The 19,348-nt window shown below is 35.2% G+C and overlaps 2 protein-coding genes across 2 annotated transcripts in view; one reads left to right on the plus strand and one right to left on the minus strand.

Moving 5' to 3' along the window:
- Positions 1-19,348, plus strand: part of GPC5 (glypican 5) — a 1,202,777-nt gene that overhangs the window by 411,502 nt on the left and 771,927 nt on the right. Inside the window, exon 6 of the mRNA XM_033104955.1 lies at positions 1,538-1,658. Coding sequence (XP_032960846.1) covers positions 1,538-1,658 — 121 coding nt within the window. The remainder of the gene's footprint in view (positions 1-1,537; positions 1,659-19,348) is intronic.
- Positions 5,522-7,437, minus strand: LOC117021696 (heterogeneous nuclear ribonucleoprotein K-like). The gene has a single exon (XM_033104957.1). It carries the CDS (start codon positions 6,628-6,630, stop codon positions 5,959-5,961), a length of 672 nt encoding a protein of 223 aa, XP_032960848.1. The 5' UTR covers positions 6,631-7,437; the 3' UTR covers positions 5,522-5,958.

Consider the following 19,348-nt stretch of genomic DNA (forward strand, 5'->3'; position numbering starts at 1 on the left):
TATTCTCAACAGTGGAAACTCCTTTTATGTTTTCAAAGAGTTTCCGTTGCTGTAGAGAATGCAGAGAGTGCATGTGGATCGTTGTAATGCTCTGCTCAAATAGAGGGAAGGGAAATTACATTAAAAATCATGGGACGATGATTGTTGAAAAGTCTCTGAGGCCAGTTTATTGTGATACTTGAATGTAAGCAAACCAATGTACTCCAGAGGAGATCTTACACATGGAGGATAGACTCTTCAGGATGTGGCCTCCTTTCTCTTACTTCCCCCATTTTACTCTTTCTTTGTAAATATAAGCCATTGCGGTCTTTCTTGTGTGTGTTATTCATGTGCCTTTGCCATTTCCTCTGCTGGGATGTCATCCTTTGCCCTGGAATCCACATTAACCACACCATCTGAGGCCTGTTCTTACCTTAATACTTCAAGGGCTACCTCAGGCTATGATTTGTTTAGTTTTTCCCTAAGTGTCTCAGTCCAAGTGGTTTTCCCCACATGCTCAGCCTCTACAACCCTGCCTCTCACTTGGCATGCAGTTCCTTCTAACTCTCCCCATAGCAGAGGGGACATGTCTGTCAGTCTTCATGTTGCACTTTAACTGTCCCTTGTCCTAATGCTACACAACCAGGAAAATAAGGATAATTACATTGCTAGAATGTAGTAGGTGTGTTTAAAATACAATAAAATGTAATGAATGAATGCCTGAATGAACAAGTCAATTGATACATTATATTCCCAGATAGATAACCAGCATTGTGGAGGAGAAGAACTGAGTCTTATATCTCCTTATAATCTAAGTTACCTAGTACGGACAGGATTTGAATACTGTAGGCGGCACTTAATACATTTTTGTGACTCATAAATTTAAGTGTTTGTATGAATGAGATAAGTTGACATTATATGATTGCCATTTGGGGAAGGTAGTGACTTGCAACGACTCTCATTGCCTGTGAAATCATCCTTTTACATATTAATATAATGTGATTTACTAGACTTGTAGTTAACCTTTAGGTGAACCTTGGTGGAAGCAGATTGTACTTGCTCTATTTGCAAAATACTTTGCAGGTTTTACTTGTTTACTTGTAATATTTATGATTTGGATGTTTACAGTTTAAATGCATTTATAGTTTTTTGTAGTCCAAAATGTAAAAAAAAAGATATTGTTATTTTTCTATATATTGTGTAGAACAAAAAATTGTCCCAGATAGCATGGATTCAGCCTTATGTGTTATTGGCAAGAATTGTTAACAAGGTGAGATGTATATTAACTCTTTCTAGTGTATTGGTAACTAGTATTAAAAACACAATTTTTCGTTGGGTCCTTTGAGAGAAAAACATTAGAATAATCTATATTTTTATACTAAGCATTCTTCCAGGAAAAACATTGTAGTGGTCCCAGTTTCTGTTCCAAGAAAAAAATGCATTGTTGCGTACTCTTAAAGGAGTGAAATTCTGAACTCAAATCTGTTCAGATAGTTGTGGCAGTTAATACACTGACCAGGTTACTAAGTCATGTATCTTTCACTGTTCACTTTGTTAGCTACACTCAGCGTGTGGTTGGAAGTGGAATCAAAGACCAATCTGGAAACCCTGAAATCAAAGTCAAAGGAACTGATCCTGTGATAAATCAGATTATTGATAAACTGAAGCATGTTATTCAGGTAAGTGCTGCTCATCTCTTATTGGTATATGCAATGGTAAATAATTAGTGGTTGCTTTTCATTATTTGTGATAAATTTGTTAATCCTATCTGATAATCCTACCTAAAATTGAGTATTGAATAACTTCTTCATATGTAGGGTTTTAGAAATATTTAGTTGAGTGATTTTCATATAAAGTCAATGTGTAGCTGTATTTTAATGGGTGGGCAATCTGTACCTGTGAAAAGGAACCATAGCCTCAGCATTTCAATAAATAATGAGAATCTCAGGCTGAACTTCCACCTGAATAATAAGCTTTAGAAATAGGAAATACTCACCATTAAAGAAAAGACATAGCAGAGCATGGAGGATGCCAAATTCACCTTACAGGCAAGACTTTGAGCCTTGCTGTTAAGGTTTCTGCTGTATTTTTAACAAAAGTTAAGTCATAAATGAATAACATGCATGTCTTCCATTTATTTTTTCTACCACCCTTTACATGTTATCTTATAATTTACCCATGATTGTTAATGGAATTCTTCTGTTTTATCTTTAATTCTGTTAGTTAATCAAGTGAGTATATACTGCTGTTTTTAATACATGGCATGTGAACCATGAAGATATCAAAATAATATTTTATTGAACTATCCTATTAATTACAAACAAATATTATTTTACATGTTGTAAAGACCACCTCCATGCTGAACTAATTTGGATTTTGGGTAAAAAGGACTATTTTTTTAGTTGTTAATCTTTATATAACAATATAACAATTTGTATGTGCATATATTTCATTTTTTTCTAAGCAAAACTTTGTATATATAATTGATACTTATTTTAGTATTATATGTCAGAAACTATACTTAAACACAGTACAGTTTTTATTGATATTAAAGTATTCTAGAGTCTTTGGTATGCTTCTCGTAATTGCTCTGCAAAACTTAAATTTATGTGGGACCAGTTCTTAGGATTCCACCTTTATGAAAGTCTCTGTATCTTGAGCAAAGTTTATGTAAGGAGGGCAAGGAGGCCTGTGATACCATAAATCTATCCCTTCTAGGTGGCGATAATAAGGGCTACTTTGCTTATTTTGTGACTGGTATGTTAGGGAAGAAGAGCTCTCTCCTAAGTGGCAAAACCAAAACTAAGTTCTACCAAGAAAGATGAATGGATAAAGAAGTGTTGTGTGTGTGTGTATATATACATACACACACACACACACACACACACACATATGTGTGTGTATATATGTATGTATGTATGTATGTGTGTGTGTATATATATATACACACACACACACATACATATACAATGTAATACTACTCTGCTATAAGGAAAAATGAAATAGTACCATTTGCGGTAATATGGATGGATCTTGAGATTATAACGCTAAGTGAAATAAGTCAGACAGAAAAAGTAGAGAACCATATTATTTCACTGATACGTGATATATAAAACTGAAAACAACAAAAGAACAAGATAAACAAATGAAGAAACAAAAACGCAGAGACAGACAATAGTTTAGGGATTACCAGAGGGTAAGGGGTGAGGGGGGTTGTAGAAGAGGGTGAATGGGGTCAGATATATGGTGATGGAAGAACTGACTCTGGGTGGTGATCACACAATGTAAGATATAGATGATGTATTACAGAATTGCACACCTGGGACCTATGTAACTTTACTAATAATTGTCACCTCAATAAGCTTCAATTAAAAAAAAAGAAAGAAAAATGTAAGAGAAAACGGTGTTACAACTACTGTTGAGTTAAACCTCACAGCCTCTAGTGAATTAAACCAATTCCCTCAGAGAGAAACCTCCAAAGTAAAGTAAGCAGGTACCTTACACTGCTATTGGGCCAAGTGCTGAGACATTTCTTGGCACTGAGTAGTCTTGGGATTGGATAAGGAGCTGAAGTGACAGTGAAGGAGGGGCCAGAGTGAATAGTAGGAACTGGACCAGAGCCTGTGGCAGAATGGCTGAAGTCAGCATGGAGAATGCCTGTTGTCCTCAGAAGCAATGATATTAAGTCCATCAGTGAATGTCACTCAGGCACTCAGAAGGAGGGAGATCACTCTTCCCGCCAAATTTTAGGATAATATGTTTACATAATAAGAAAAATGAGACCTCCAGGTGAAACTAATCCCTGCTTACTGAGATCCTCCTAAAGGTTCAGAAAAATTTTGAGTATTACATTAATTCTTGAATTTCTAGTGGCACAATAAACAATCCTATTAGGAAATTGACATATAAGCAAACTAGATAGTAAGTATAATTATATGCTGATGTGTTCGTGTCATTCATTGTTGGGGTTCCCCAGGAAAGGGACTGTAGGACAGAGATTTTTACTCAGGAGATTTATGGTAGAGTGCCCTTGCAATCACTAAGGGACAGGCAGAAGTAGGATTATTCAGAGAAAGCAGTTGAACTGTACTGTAGCTGTAACAGAAGTCTCTTCAGAACCCAGTAGGAACTCTGGAGCTGGGAGGCCCCTTTCAGATTGTCCTGAATTGAAATAGGAAATGGGTCTTTATTCTGCCCCCCACCCTCATTGGCCAATCATTAGATGAGTGCTACTGGGGTGGGGATGGGATATATTAACTCAGCTCTGGGTCACCCCAGCTCTGAGTCATCAGCAGCCAACAATATCACCTGCAGCTGGAGAAAGGAAAGCCTTGGTCTAGGTGGCACCTCACAGCATCATGCACTATAATTTGGTGTGTATATCTAGGTTATTTGAAAACTCTAGTACACAGTTGATCATAAAATCAAAAGAGATTGTTATAATCAGTTCCTCTCATTGAGACAGCAAAATCTTAGTGGTCTCCAAAGTGGGGTAAGTATTCCCCAGGGGGTACACAGCTGATCCATTGGAGGGCAGGTAAGAAAAATAGAACTTTGGTGTATATCTTTTTCTGTTATTTTTTTATAGTTGTAGGAAGGTATATAAAATATGTAACAGTGCAGTGGCACATGTATATAATTTTGCAATATATAAATATGTGTATCAAGTGGGTGTGTGTTCAAAGTGTTTTTATGGAATATGTACATGATGAAAAGAGATAGAAAACCCTCTTATAGGTAGTAAGGATGGAGCTGCTAAATAGGAAAGAAGGCACGGTTAGAAGAAAATATATTGACAAAGAAGTAAATAGATATCTCAAATATAGTGAAAAGTCTTAGGAGGAGGGTTCACTGATATGTTGCCTGTTAAGCTTAACATTTCCCAGTCTTGTTGCATAGTTTCAAAGCCATCTCCTTTTTCAAGGTGGGAGAGGGAAATAATCCCACTTCTTTTTTTTTGTGGCTCCTGTGTTAAATTGAGTCCCATTCTTTCATTAGTGTGCAGATCTCCCATTATTCATCCTTAAGTTTCATTTTAGAGTTACAAGAGAATATCAAACAAAATGCTACCTTTGAGGTGTAGGTTTTTAATGTCTACTAGGATGGTGTGATTGAAACTTAGATTTTTATAGAAGATAGCAGAAAGTCATATTTTGTACAGGTATCACTACAATATTCACCTTTAATATCTTAGAACATGTTCTTTCCTAAGCCAGCTCTCCTAGAGATGAAGAGAAAATTTTGATTTTACCAGACTTCTGACTACTGATAGTATGTGTATGTCCTGGCAGGGTGGCTATTGTACTGTCCATATCAAGGAGCAGTTGAAAGGACTCACCACAGTGTCAAATCTGAAAAGGTGCAGACAACTGTCTTCTGTGAGAATTTATTAATCGGGAGTAAGTGTGTGACAATGGAGAAAGTAGAAGTTGGAACATATTTCCGAATCTAATCTGTATACTTAGATGATTACTTATTTGTGTCTGAGTAAATACTTAATTTTTTTATTGTAATGGATATTAAGTCCATTTTTTTTTTTTTTGGTTCACTAAATTTATTTTAAAAATCATAAAATGTTTCTTACAAAAGAGCATTACATTCTGCACACTGCTCTGAATAGTTGCCAGGGACATTAAGGACTATTGTTACTTTTCCTCCCTGTCTCCCCCACCCCCAAATGTTACAGTGACCACAAAGTAAGGTGTTCACAATAATTACATAGGGGGAATTTTCCTTTTTAACCAACAATGAACAAAAATTAAAATTCACTCACTCTGCTGTTTCAAAATTTCAATGTTAGTTTTTGCACGCCCTCCCTCCCACCCTGTTTGTAAGGAACTAAAACATTACATCTGGTGAACAGCAAAGATTTCACTACACCTCAAATGCAGAACACCTAGGAAGCAGAGGAATGTTGGCTTTTTAAACAGAAGCAGATAAAAAAAAAAGATGCAGGACTCCTTCAGTTCTTCACTAGTCTTAGAAAAACTTTCCAGAATACTGCTTCACACTGTTCTGCAGCAAATACTGTGCATTCTGTATCTGGTCCTGTGTTCCTGTAATGGTAATGATCCGATCTTCGGATCCTTCTAAAGGCTCATCAATTTTGATCGAAGCTCCTGACTCATGACGAATTTGTTTAATCCGTTGACCACCTTTTCCAATAATAGATCCAGCCAAATCTTTGGGAATAGTTACTTGTGTAGTAATAATAGGTCCACCAAGATCACCATATGAGCCACGACCCCCTGCATAGGAATAATCATATCCGGAGCCACCCTGTGGTTCATAAGCCATCTGCCATTCTGAAGGGCTCCATGTATCTATTGCAGAGTCCCAAGTTTCATCGTCACTGAAACCAACCATGCCATCATAACGATCTCCAGGTCTTCCTCTTCTGTCATAGGCCATTAGATCTCCTCCTCTAGGAGGTGGTGGCGGAGGAAGAGGAAGGTTGCGAGCCCTGCTACCTCCCCGGCCACCTCGTCCAGGAGGAGGGGGAGGAGGTCCTCGCCGAGGGCTCATGTCGTTATAATCTCTTCTAGATGGAGGCATGGGATGCCCACCCCGACCAGGAGGCATTCTGTCAAAACCACCTCTTCCCCGCATAGGAAATCCCACGGGACGCCCACGGCGGTCATCAAACATCATGGTAAAGCCACCATAATCATAGGTTTCATCATAAAAATTGGGATCATAAGGCTGTGCACGTCCTTTGATGGGAGACTCTGATATAAGATCAAGGATGATCTTTATGCACTCCACAACCCTATCAGGTTTTCCTCCAATAAGAACAACTCTGTCAGTGGAATGAGGACAGCATTCCTGGAAAAGCTTGATTGTTGTCTAAGTGATCTCTCTAAGTTCTTTGATTTTAGCACCTTTGACCCCAATAATTCCTCCTGCCAGACTCTGATGAATCAACAGTCTCAGCTCGCAGTCAAAGTCGCTTCCTTTATAGTGTTGGTAATTTAAGCATTCCACAGCATCAGATTCGAGCGGGAGCTGGCTGGTTGCAGTGGGTGATGGCAACTGCAGGCCCTCTTCCAAGGTAGGGGTGATTTTCTTCAGAATTTCTCCAATTGTTTCAATATCAGCACTGATACTCAATATGCGCTTGGGGCCACTGCTGTCTGGGACTGAAACACTGGCATTGTAGTCTGTACGCAGAGCCTTAATATTCTTGCCTCCTTTTCCAATCACTGCCCCAGCATTCTTGCTCTGAAGCAGAATGCGTAATTCAACCATCTCATCAGTGTTTCTAGATCTTTTAAAAGCTTGTTCCTCTTCCATATCTTCTGCAGGGCGTTTACCAAATTCACCATTGGTTTCAGTGTTGGGGAAGGTTTCCTCTGGCTGTTCAGTTTCCATTTTCTTGGATTAATGGACACACCGATCGAACTAGGCCGCCGTCCCTATGCCGCCGCACCGCCTCAGCCGGTCACAGCTAGACAGAGAACCAGCCGATATTAAGTCCATTTGTTAACGGTTTACTATGAAAATTCCATTTCTCATCATAGACATAAGCAAATGTTCCTCTTGTCCCTTATTTATATAAATATTTACATATGGAAACAAGCCAGCCATATGTGTATTTATTAGCAGACATTGGCTCCATATAGTAGCCCCCAAATACTTTTCTTCTTGGCCTGCCATTGAACTGTACCTCATTTTCTACCCTGAAACCTTTGTAATTAGAGTTACAAAACAAGTACCTAGGGATTTTACTTTGAAAATGCCACTTTTAAAATGTCTTAATAATTAACTTATTCAAAATATTCACCTAGTACTTATTGAGTTCCCACTGTGGACCTGGTTCTACGCAAGGCACTGAGGTTAACCAGGTGAACACAGCAGACAAACCCTGCTCTCATGGATTTACATTCTAAGAAAAAGTTAACACACATACAATATAACTGCAGCTGACAAATATTACAAAGAAAACAGAATCGGATAAGGTAGGGAAAGGTACTTAAGAAGAATGTGTTAGTGGAGGCCACTGAAAGGGGCATATTTGAGTTGATCTGAATGAGAAATAGCAAAAGAAGAAAAGAACCATAGGGGAATCTGGGAGAACTGTGTTTGGGGCAGAGGACATAATAAATTCAAAGGACCTGTGATAGAAATAGGTTTATTGTATTCATAGGACAAAGACATGTGGCTAGAACAGAATGAATTAATGAAGGGGAAGAGAAAAACATAAACTAAATCACGGGGAGTCTGGTAGGCTCTGGCAGGAGTTTAGCTTTTTATCCTCTGTGGAGTGGGAAACCATGTAAAGACTGTAGGTAGAGGATGACACAATTTAATTAATGTTTTACGGAGATAATTTTGGCTTCATTATGGAAAATAGACTTTGAAGATCAAGAGTAGAAGAGAGTTATACAGGCAGAAGATCGTGGTGAGTGGAGCTAGAATAAGAAGAGTGGATAATATGAGAAGATAGATATAGATGAATATGGGAATTGGAATTATCAGGAATTGTTGATGGATTGGAAATCGAGGTGAGAAAAAGAGAGAACAAGGATAATATTAATAACTATATTTGGTGGGATGATGGTATCAGTAGTGAAAAAAGGAATCCTGGGTGTGGAGCAGGTCTGGGATTTGTTCATTGGGGTTAATTGGAAATGATGGTTCTGTTAAATTTGAGATGCCAAATAGACACCCAAAGGAACATTCAGAATTCGTTGGCAACTAGAGCTGGAGGTGTACATAGATAGTATTAAAGTCATGAGACTGTCTGAGGTTGCCATCTTCTTGTTAGAGGAACAATTCACATCAAAAGTATTAGAGGATAATATATTTTAAAATGGCAGAATCATATGAAAAAAATGCATATCACAAGAATCTATGAATGGAGAAAGCATTTATTAAATGTATGGTGGTATCTTGTAGATGCTTACATAGTTATTCTAGGACTGATCAGATATTTAGCAAAATTAACTTTATCTTACTGAAGAATAATCAGTGTTCATTATAAGAAGAAATTCAATTTTATTTGTTTTTTAATTGTCAAAATATTTAATTGGGTATAATAAATGCTTTTAAAATAATAAATTATATAAGACCTAATAATAGGTCTAATAACCACAATAATTTTGAAATAGTGATGATTTTAAACAATTTCAAGATAGCTACAACCACTGTATCAGGATATGAAAATATGTAATTTCTACTGGTGACAAAGTCACAGGTACTGCTGTACTACTATGGGCTGCTAATACAAACCGTAATGCTATGGTTTGTTGCCTACATTCAGAGTTGAAATAAATTCTAGGCTTTATTTAGAGGTTAATGTAAAGATATAATTTTTCCCCCAATCAAGTTCACAGACACCCTGAACTCCATCTACCGTTGAGGATCGATTTGCAGATCCCAGGTTAAAACCCCCTGATAGGGGAACAGGAGAGAAAGTTAATAAAGTAAAACTTTAACTTTGTTTCTCAAAACTCAGTGAGGCAACTTACAAAAGCCCTGTTATGATCCAAAATAGTTTAACACACCAGAGCAGTATCAGCAGGCTTTCATTCATTCCATAATCTTCAGAGAAATTATATTGGCAGAGCAAAATCATAGGGAACTATTTTTCAACCCGTCATCAAATATCCATCTTATAATGCCTGTATATTTCTTGAGCAATTTATCCTTTTTCTGAAGACTAAGTCACTGTAATCAAATCAGGTACCACAAGATTATGAGTTGTGATGAGCAATAGTGCACTGTGGACAAGTAAAGAGCTGGATCCTACAGCTTCTGCATAAATGTTCAGTGGCCCTCGTCAATGGCTCACCCCTTCCAGGCAGACTCACTGTGTGGTAGATGGGAACCCCTGTGTCATTGTGTGTACCATGACCCCAGAAGAAAAATCACCATTTCCACATTGTTGCTGTTTCCATCACTTCTCTGCATGACACTCTCAAAGTAAAAAATGTCCAAACCTCTGCATTTCACGTCTCACTTTTCATACTGTTTTTTTTTTCTCTCTTCCACCCCTGATCCTCCTGACAATCCTGAGTCAGGCTCTTGGGGGCACATCACATCGGTCCTTGGTGATTTTTCCCTTTTCTCCACCAGAATCCTAGGGTCAGGCCATCCTTGGTGTCCCGCAGAGTGTGGGTCCCCGTGAAGTTGCAGGAGAGCACCTGGCCAGAGCAGGAGCTGGTGAGATACTTTATAGCAGTTTCCTACTCTCCAAAGCCTCTGCTTGAGATGGACAATGAAGCTTGTATCTTTAAAAATCATCTGTGGTAAATATGATGTAACCAATAACCAGTGAGGAATTTTTTAAAGGGTTAACATGGACTTTCTTAAGTGTTTGCCTCAGACTGAATTGTCCTTTGATAATTGATTTGAAACAATGCTTGATTACTCTGAGTTTATCTGACTGAGGAAATATATGCATATCTTAATTCAGATTTTCTCTCCATCAAAATTCACTTTGAAACTTCTTGTGGTTCATATTAACGAAGTTTGTTTGGGGCAAAGTTGTCAGCAAAAATGTCACAGTTATGCAGCAGTTTATATTTAAGCATTAAATAGCATCTATCATTTTTCAAAGAAAATGATGTCAGCAGTTAAAAGCCTAACCTCCGAGGCACTGTGAAAAATAATGAGCCACTGCTTAGAAATTGCTTTGCCTACTTTCAATATGAAACATAAAAAGTAATATCACAGCAATTTTGTATAATTATTTTATTGTAAAACCAATAAATGTTACAGTGTTGTTAAAAGTAGTAGGTTTAAGTAACAGTTTATTTCTTTAAACCTAACGATTCCAATACATATAAGAATATTATCAGTTTCTATTAAATATTCATTTTTCTAGAGAGACTAACTCTTCTTTAGAAGGCGGTCTTCATGTATAAAATAAATTTGATTTTGAAATGTCAGTAAAAGCAATGATCATAACCATTTACTTAAAACCACAAATTATGTAGGTATTTTATAATGTATTTTAATACTCACAATCTACTGGGTTCAAGCATAGATGAGAGACTATCTTATTTTATGTAGGAAAAGACTATGCTAGATTGCCTCTTTTCTTTTTTTTCATTCAGTTCATAGGGTACCAATATCGTAAATAGTAACTTTAGAGCCCTGATAGACTGAGATGAGGTTCTAGTTTAAATCTCAATGGGTGGTTATAAGGTTAGTGTTTATAAATACAAACACACACACACACACACACACACACACACACACACACACACAAACACAGCACTTTAAAAAGGTATTAGTGTCTACAGATTTCTGAATTCTGAAAATTGTTCAAGCTTTTTCATTAAACCACTTACTATAAAACACATTTTAGAAACATTTTCCTATTGTTAATAGCCTGTAACAGTGATGCAGAACTAGTCAATCATAATCGACTGGTCAGTTGCTAAATGTGATCCATTTGACGGTGGTGTGGCGGTGATTCTATGAAATTCCTTCACTTCTTGCAACTCCTTTTCTTGCTCAGGAATTTTCTAAAGCACCCTGACTCCTTCCCCCTCATCTCCACTGCACAAAAGTTTCATGTCACCAGGCTTACAGTATTAATATTTCAGAAAGACAAGCACTTCTTGATTTTGTATTAGCAGTGCAGCAGTGATCAAAACACATTTAGTTATCTTTTGGTTCAGAAGAAAGTGTTTGAAATGCACTCAATAACATTGAATGTTCATCTAATTTAGCAATTAGTGTGTCTGAGTAAATTCAATGGAAGGTTGCTTTCTGGAGTTTGTGGCATAATGCACTAAGTTCACTGTTGGCTATATCATTAGAAGAGATCAATTGTCAGCATAAAGTCAACTATTTCAATTAGTGTACAATCAACTGGAAATTAAAGTTTAAAAACTCTTTTAGAAAGTAATGGGTTTTGGTTTGGCCATTGATAATTTACTTTTTATTATTTAAAGAGTGTGTAATTATTTTATGTTAGGTAAAAATTTGACTTTATATTCACTTGGCTGCTGCTGATCTTACACGTTATCATTACCTTTTAAGATTTGAGCCATTTATCTGCCAGGTTTTTTGTTTATAAAATATGTTGAAAGAACATTGAACACTAGAACTTTCATACTTTTTATTTAGGTGAATAGGAAAAACTATAGCCATTTATAGGCTAAAATCTCTAATCTTTCTGTTTAAAAAATAATGTGAAATATGGTTTATGTCACAAAATGAGATTACAAATTATAGACAGCTCCTACTATATTCAGACTTATTTTTAAAAATTGAAATTATTGGGATTGAATTACTAAAGTAATTATGAAATCTAAATAATAAACGTACAGCATTATGTTATAAACAAGTAGAATACATGAGAAAAATATTGCTTTTGACAATTAGTAGACATGTAACTATCCATTCAGTGACCTCAAAGAATCTAAAAAAAAAAATTTTCTTTAATTTTACTAAAATACATTTGACAGAATATAGTGAGTAATATGCTAAAAGAGCATGAGTTTTGAGTTAACACAAGACATATGGCTAAATTTCAGCTCTTGTGGGCACTAGCTGCATGTTTATAGTCACCTTACTTAACATCTTTAAGCCTCAAAATAGTTTTGATACATAATCAAAAAGACAATAACAAGTGAGATAAAGTATGGAGAACTGGAACCCTCAAACATTGCTGGTGGAATGTAAAACTACTTTGGAAAATAGATAGTTTCTCAAAAAGTTAAACACAGAGTTATCATATGACCTAGGAATTCCACTTTTGTGTTTATCCAAGGGAAAAGAAAATATGTGTCCACATAAAAACTTGTACATGAATGTTGATAGCATTATTTATAATATTCAAAAAGTGGAAACATCTCCAATGTTCATCAACTGATGAATGGATAAATAAAATGTGATATAAAAAATGTGATATATCTATACAATGAAATATTGTCCAGCAGTAAAAAGGACTGAAGTACTGATAATGGTACAACATAGAAGAACCTTGAAAACGTTATTCTAAGTAAAAGAAGCCAGTCACAAAGGATTACATATTGTATGACTCAATTTATATAAAAATAGTAATAAATATATTTTACCACTTTATTTGGACATCAATTTTCATTTGTATATAGAACATTCCTTTATACTGGCAACTACCGTGATTGGTATACTGAAGGCTTATCCTACCTAACCCTGATAGTCTTGGGAATATCATACAAATAAGGTCATCATTTTTTGATATTTGAATGTCTGTAAAGTTTTATCACTTTTTGCCTGTTTTATTTTCTGATCCATTGTCCATGCCCCAGCACACCGCTGTCTAATTACTGCCTCCATCATTTCAATGAAATGCTCTTGTGAAGCTCCCTAGCCTATAATCCAATAGCCTATTATCAGTTCTTATCTCTCTTGCATATTTAACAGCCCTTATCTATGTTGCTGACCCCCTTCTCTATACTCTCTCTCTCTTAATTTCTCATCTGCCTTTCTGATTATTTTTACCCCAAGATCTTTGATCCTCTCTTTAATTCCTTTAAATGCTGTGTTCATCTGGGATCTCACCCAATCCCTTTTCTCATTCCTACTCTTTCTCTGCATCTCACTCTCTCACCGTTCATGATAGGAACATATTAATCTTAGTCCAGATGATTCCCCTGAGTCTCAGATACTCCAGTCTACCTACTGGGTGAGGACCATTTCAAAATCAGCATGGCTGGGAGAGAACACCATCCTACTTCTTACCCCTTTGCCCTAAATTGCTCCCCCTTCTGTTCTTCCTAGTTGCCCAAATGTATACCTTGGATGTCATCCTTAAATACCCTTTTTCCATATCTCTCCTTATCACCGTAGTCTTTTAATGTTATCTTCTAAATGTTTTTTTAACCTACATCTCTTTACTCCTTGGTCATTGCTCTTGGTTGATACCACCACCAAGTCCTATCCAGATTAGAACAATAATTGTATCCCGGTTTTACAATCACTGGTCCAGAAAATATCTTGAGACAGATGTTTATAGTTTACATTTCCAATTTCTCTTTTACACTGCTTGCACAACACACTGCTGTCTGGTTTATGTATTCACAACCCCATTGAAATGACCTTAAAAAAGTCACTAATTATCTCTTGTGGCAAATCCAATAGACCATTATCAGTCTACAAGTAGATTGATCAGATCAAAGACTATTTAAAATCATTCAATTAAACATTATGCTATTAAAGTGAAATTCAATCTCTTGGATTTTTGGTTAAACATGAAAATTTGGCCACATGAGCATCTCTTTTCTAAAACTCTTCTAGGAAACAGAAGAGTCCAATACATTTAAAAAACATTCAAAGCAGATAAAGGAATGGGAATTGTCATGGATTGCATAAGTTGCAATCCAAATATATACAGAGAAGTTTACTTATAAGATGTGAGGCAGTTCATCTGGCAACACCTGGGGTACACAGAAATGCAAGATAGCATGAAGAATAGAGGTGGTATATAGAACTAACTGTATGTTTATTGTTTAACTCCTCAAGTCAACACTGCACCCCAAATATTTATCTCCTATTTCTCCCTGGTAGTCTGGAGTTGCATTTTCTGGGAAACAAAACAAAGCAAACAAAACAAAACATTAAAGCACGTACCAGGCAGTTTCCTGGCTCCAACTAGAATAGAGGTAAAGACAAATCATAGGGCAGGAAATGGAAGAACTAAATGAAGTCATATACTGACCTGCCTGTATTCTGAATGCTAGCATGCAGTTACCTAGTGCCCATGTAGAAAACTAGATGACTCTTCTTTGAAGAAACTCTAGGGAAAAGGATTGCATGTAGTGACTGTGCCTCCACCCATTGAGAAGGTAACTCACCACCTAATTGAATGGTGGTGAAGTCCTCTATTATACCTCATTGACATACAAAACAGCCCAATATCAATAGATAATCATTGATCACTATACATTTATAGAAAATGTAAAAAATATAAATGCAAAAGCAAAAAACATACAAAAAATAAACGAAAAATAAAGACAAAAGATAGTATAGAAGAAAATACCCCAAGGCTATATGAATATCCTCAAAAAATTGGTAGAATGGGTTGCATTCTTTAAACAATAGTACATTGCTTCCAAAGGATCAATAAAAGAATAAGACCTTCAGAAAATTAAAAACATAAAAATTGAAAATTCTGTGGAAGAGTTTTGAAGGTAAAGTGAAGAAAATATTTTTAAAAATAATAACGTAATTTGGTGGTTACCAGAAGGTAAAGGGGTTGGGGGGTGGGGGATGAGGGTGAGGGGGATCAAATGTATGGTGATGGAAGGGGAGCTGACTCTGGGTGGTGAACACACAGTGTGATTTATGGATGATGTGATACAGAATTGCACACCTGAAATCTATGTAATTTTACTAACAATTGTCACCCCAATAAATTAAAAATAAATTAAAAAAAAAAAGAGAATCTTAAAAGCAAAAAAAAAAATAATAACAAAAAGGAGAAGGAAATAGAGAATAAAATGATGAGATGTGAGAATTTCACTGTAGGAGATTCAAGTAATAAGAATTTCAGAGAAAAGAACCAAATTACTTGAGAGAAGGAATTTGTCAAATAAATAATATATCAACTGTTTTTTTAGAGTTGAAGAGTCTTGACTCTCTACCCAGCAACCATCACAATGAACACAAACACACACACACACACACACACACACACACACACACAAATAATCATGAAACTTCTTAATACTGAAGAGAAGATATTAAAATTTTCCAGAAAAATAAATTAAACATACGAAATACATACAGATGCATACAAAGAATGAGGACTGAATTTGTTCTGGTGCAATCCTGTTGCATGTTGACAGGTATGCTAGAAGACAATGGCAAAGAAATACCTTCAAATTATGAGGTAACTGATTTCTGACCTGAAATTCTGTACTCAGCTCAATTAGCAATCAAGTGTGAGGACAGAATAATGAATTTTTCAAATAGATATGGATATAAAAATTTATATTTTGTATGTCTTATGAAAGTATAAAGCTGTTAGCAAGAAGAATAATCCAGAAATAAGACTTGGGTCCCAGGAAACATGATACTGAATACATCAGAACAGGGAAAAGAACGATGTTTGTAAGAGGGAATTTTGCAAGTGAAAAAGAGAAAAAAGATCAATACTTAAAATGATGTGTTGGGATGTATGCAAATGATATTAGTAAGCATTGAACAGATCTGCTAGAATATTTGAGTAAAAAATGTGATATATACGTAGAAAGATGTGACAGATACAAGGCAAACTATGCAAATTGATAGCTACTGTGGTAATTACACATTATAGGAAAGAAAAAGTTTTATATGAAAAGAAATACAATCATAATACATTATTGCCTTGAACTGAATAAAATATTTGTAGACACAACTATTACTTTAATCAAATTTTTGCTAAAGCTCTATTACTTGGATGGGGAAAAGGAAAATGGGATTTGGTGATGCAACAGAAAATCAATGAATATTGTGAAGAATTGATAACTGAGAAAAACTGTCTATTTAATAATTTTTTTCAACATGTAAGGTTAATGCCAGCACATTCAATCAGATTGATTATTACTGCCTACAGGAGCAGGAAACTTGGTGTATAAAGTGCTAGGGCACAGGAATGCTGTTTTTCTAACATAAACCTTTTGTTATTACTCAGTTTTTTACTCGGTATATGCGTGTTTATTATTCTGATAAATATAATTTTAAACACTAATGACAAACTCTGCATCATGATTTATATGGAGCTGCATAATGTGGTCTTCTATGTCTCCAGGCTCATTCGCTCATCATTCCCCTTTTCTACACAAACCTGACATCTACTCTCCCCATACAACACTTCTCATTGTTTCCGTTATTTCAACATTCCAGGCTCTTTCTTACTTTTAGATCTTCCATTCTTTCTAAAAAATAATAATAATAAAAAATATATATATATATATACATACATATATATACACATATATATGTATGTATATATATATATATATATATATATATATAATTTTTACTTGGGAAAAAGCAATAGTGTCTCTTTTCTCTGTAACTCATAGTCATTCATTATGTCTTAGTTTGTCTCGACAAAGAATACGTGTACTCTTATGTTCTCCTTGGCACTCTGTAACTGACTTGTGTGAGTACTTCTCTGGCAAAGAAAAGCCAAGGAATTTAAAAACACAAGGTATTGGGTAACATCTGCAGTGGACTCTCTTTCTCTGTACCCATTTTCTGTTCTCAAATATCTTAGTAACATTAGTGCGATTTTTCATTACTTCTGACCCTACCTAATCTTTGTCTTCCTACTCTCTCTCTGACTTTAGCGTTTTGAGCTGTATCTCACAAACTTGGCTAATTTTTCAGATTGAACCTGACTAATCTTTTTGCTCTGATTAAATGCAAAACCCCTCCTCCAGATTTTTCTGGATGTTAATTCAAGTTTATAATTCTACCAATCTGAATGAATTCCTGGGGTCATAATGGTTCTAAACGCTTCCTAAACAACTCATCTTTTCTTTTCTTTTTTTAATTAAAGTTTATTGGCGTGACAATTGTTAGTAAAGTTACATAAACTTCAGGTGTACAGTTCTGTATTACATCATCTATATATCCCATTGTGTGTTCACCACCTAGAATCAGTTCTCCTTCTATCAACATATATTTGATCCCCTTTACCCTCATCTAACACCCCCTTCCCCCCAGCTTTTCTTTTAGTCATGATTTTCTGGGCCATGTGCAGTCCTCTCCTGATAATTGTCACAACTTGACTCCAAATAATCCAAAGTTTAGCATGCAAAAAAAATAATTTATCTAATGATCTTTTACAGCACCCCTTTGCCATGTATAGTTTTTGACTGGCTCATGCATATTCTCAGCTTTCTGCAGGTATATTATGAGTCTATAATGCTTTGCAGACTCAATAACTGTTCTCTGTAGTCACTTGAATGACATTTTATGAATGTGCTTTGCAGAGGTGATTGGTCAGAGCAGAGCAGTTTCTGGATCTATGTCTAGCAGTTCAGCAGCACTTAACCACATGGCCCCCTGTAGTTTTGAAGCAGTTAATGCACCTTGAAAGTAGGCTGATTTATGAGAGGAATATGGTCACAGGGGATCAATGGGAAAGTTTCTTAGGCACAGGATATTGAAGAAGTGAAATAAATGCTATGTGAAGATTCATTAAAAACTAAACTATGGAAAAGTTCTATAATAAAATTAAAATAGGAATTATAATCTTAAGAAACGTGATGTCTTATGAATATAAGTTCTGCATTTATTATGTGTTTCACATTGATGTGATGGAAACTTCATTGGTTTCATTAGAAATAAAACAAATCATAAGTTTTATAGTAATGAGTGTGAATAGATATTTATATGCCTCTTACAAGGCAGGTAGGTCAGATACTGTTTCTGAAAATGATCATTTTGAAATTTTATATGTATCCTGAAACTCATTAAACAGTTGGTAAAATCTAATTTAACTTCCTTTAACATTGCTTTTCTTTTTATCTTAGAAAAGCAAATGAGCATGTCAGCTTTTAATTATAGAAGTCTAATTTGAATTTATTAGATATATATAACATATCAAGGTAGTTGCTAAATTTAGTCTATCTTAGTGCCTTCCTATTGTACGTATTCATTTTTACTTTAACAATAAGAAAACCCTTTCAAGAATTTTGTAAAAGAATTACATTATCAGAAAAGAAGTTTAACATTTTTAGAAAATAAGTATGTTTCTTAAGGCACTTAATATATCTTGAAATACAGACCTAACTTATGAGTTTTTAAATATTGCATTTGTACCCATTAAAATGTTTACAGTTTAAATTTCATAATTTCCCTTCTTAAAAATGAAGTGAATCATGCGTCAAACATATCAATGAGAGTTATTTATATTAAAATTCTGATTTAAGTAACTGTATTGTGTTTTTTCATTGATGAGAATTGAGTGGCAGAATTATTATGTCATTCAAGGGCACAGTAACCTTATTGGAAAACTAATTTTCTATGTTTTGCTTCACAAATATGCTCATAAGTAGTGAATTGTTCAATTTACCGTACTAATTTATTGAAGTGTCATGTTTTATCCATTCTTAAAAAGACCCCTTCATCTGACATTTTAAAATGCATTGCATCTCAACCTATAAATGTATTTCCTGAATTTGAACAAGAAAAAGATATGCAAACTATTATTTATTTAAAACAAGCTTTTATGTATAATACCATTTATGATGTCTTTGATTACAATCTCCATTATGTCACGGGACATACCTGCATTTCCTCACTGTGTCTAGCAGAGTACCTGGAGAGACAAGAATGTTCAATATATGTTTGTTGAATAAGTGAATGAAGTATATAATTAAGTTGATCCCTACATGTAAAATTTTAATGGAATGGGAAAGTGAATTTTCCTAATTAT

This window comes from Rhinolophus ferrumequinum, chromosome 4 (assembly GCF_004115265.2).
Source record: "Rhinolophus ferrumequinum isolate MPI-CBG mRhiFer1 chromosome 4, mRhiFer1_v1.p, whole genome shotgun sequence".
NCBI classification, from domain to species: domain Eukaryota; kingdom Metazoa; phylum Chordata; class Mammalia; order Chiroptera; family Rhinolophidae; genus Rhinolophus; species Rhinolophus ferrumequinum.

Excerpts from the sequence above, each read along its gene's own strand:
- LOC117021696 (XM_033104957.1), bottom strand. The coding sequence starts at position 6,630 with ATGATGTTTGATGACCGCCGTGGGCGTCCCGTGGGATTTCCTATGCGG.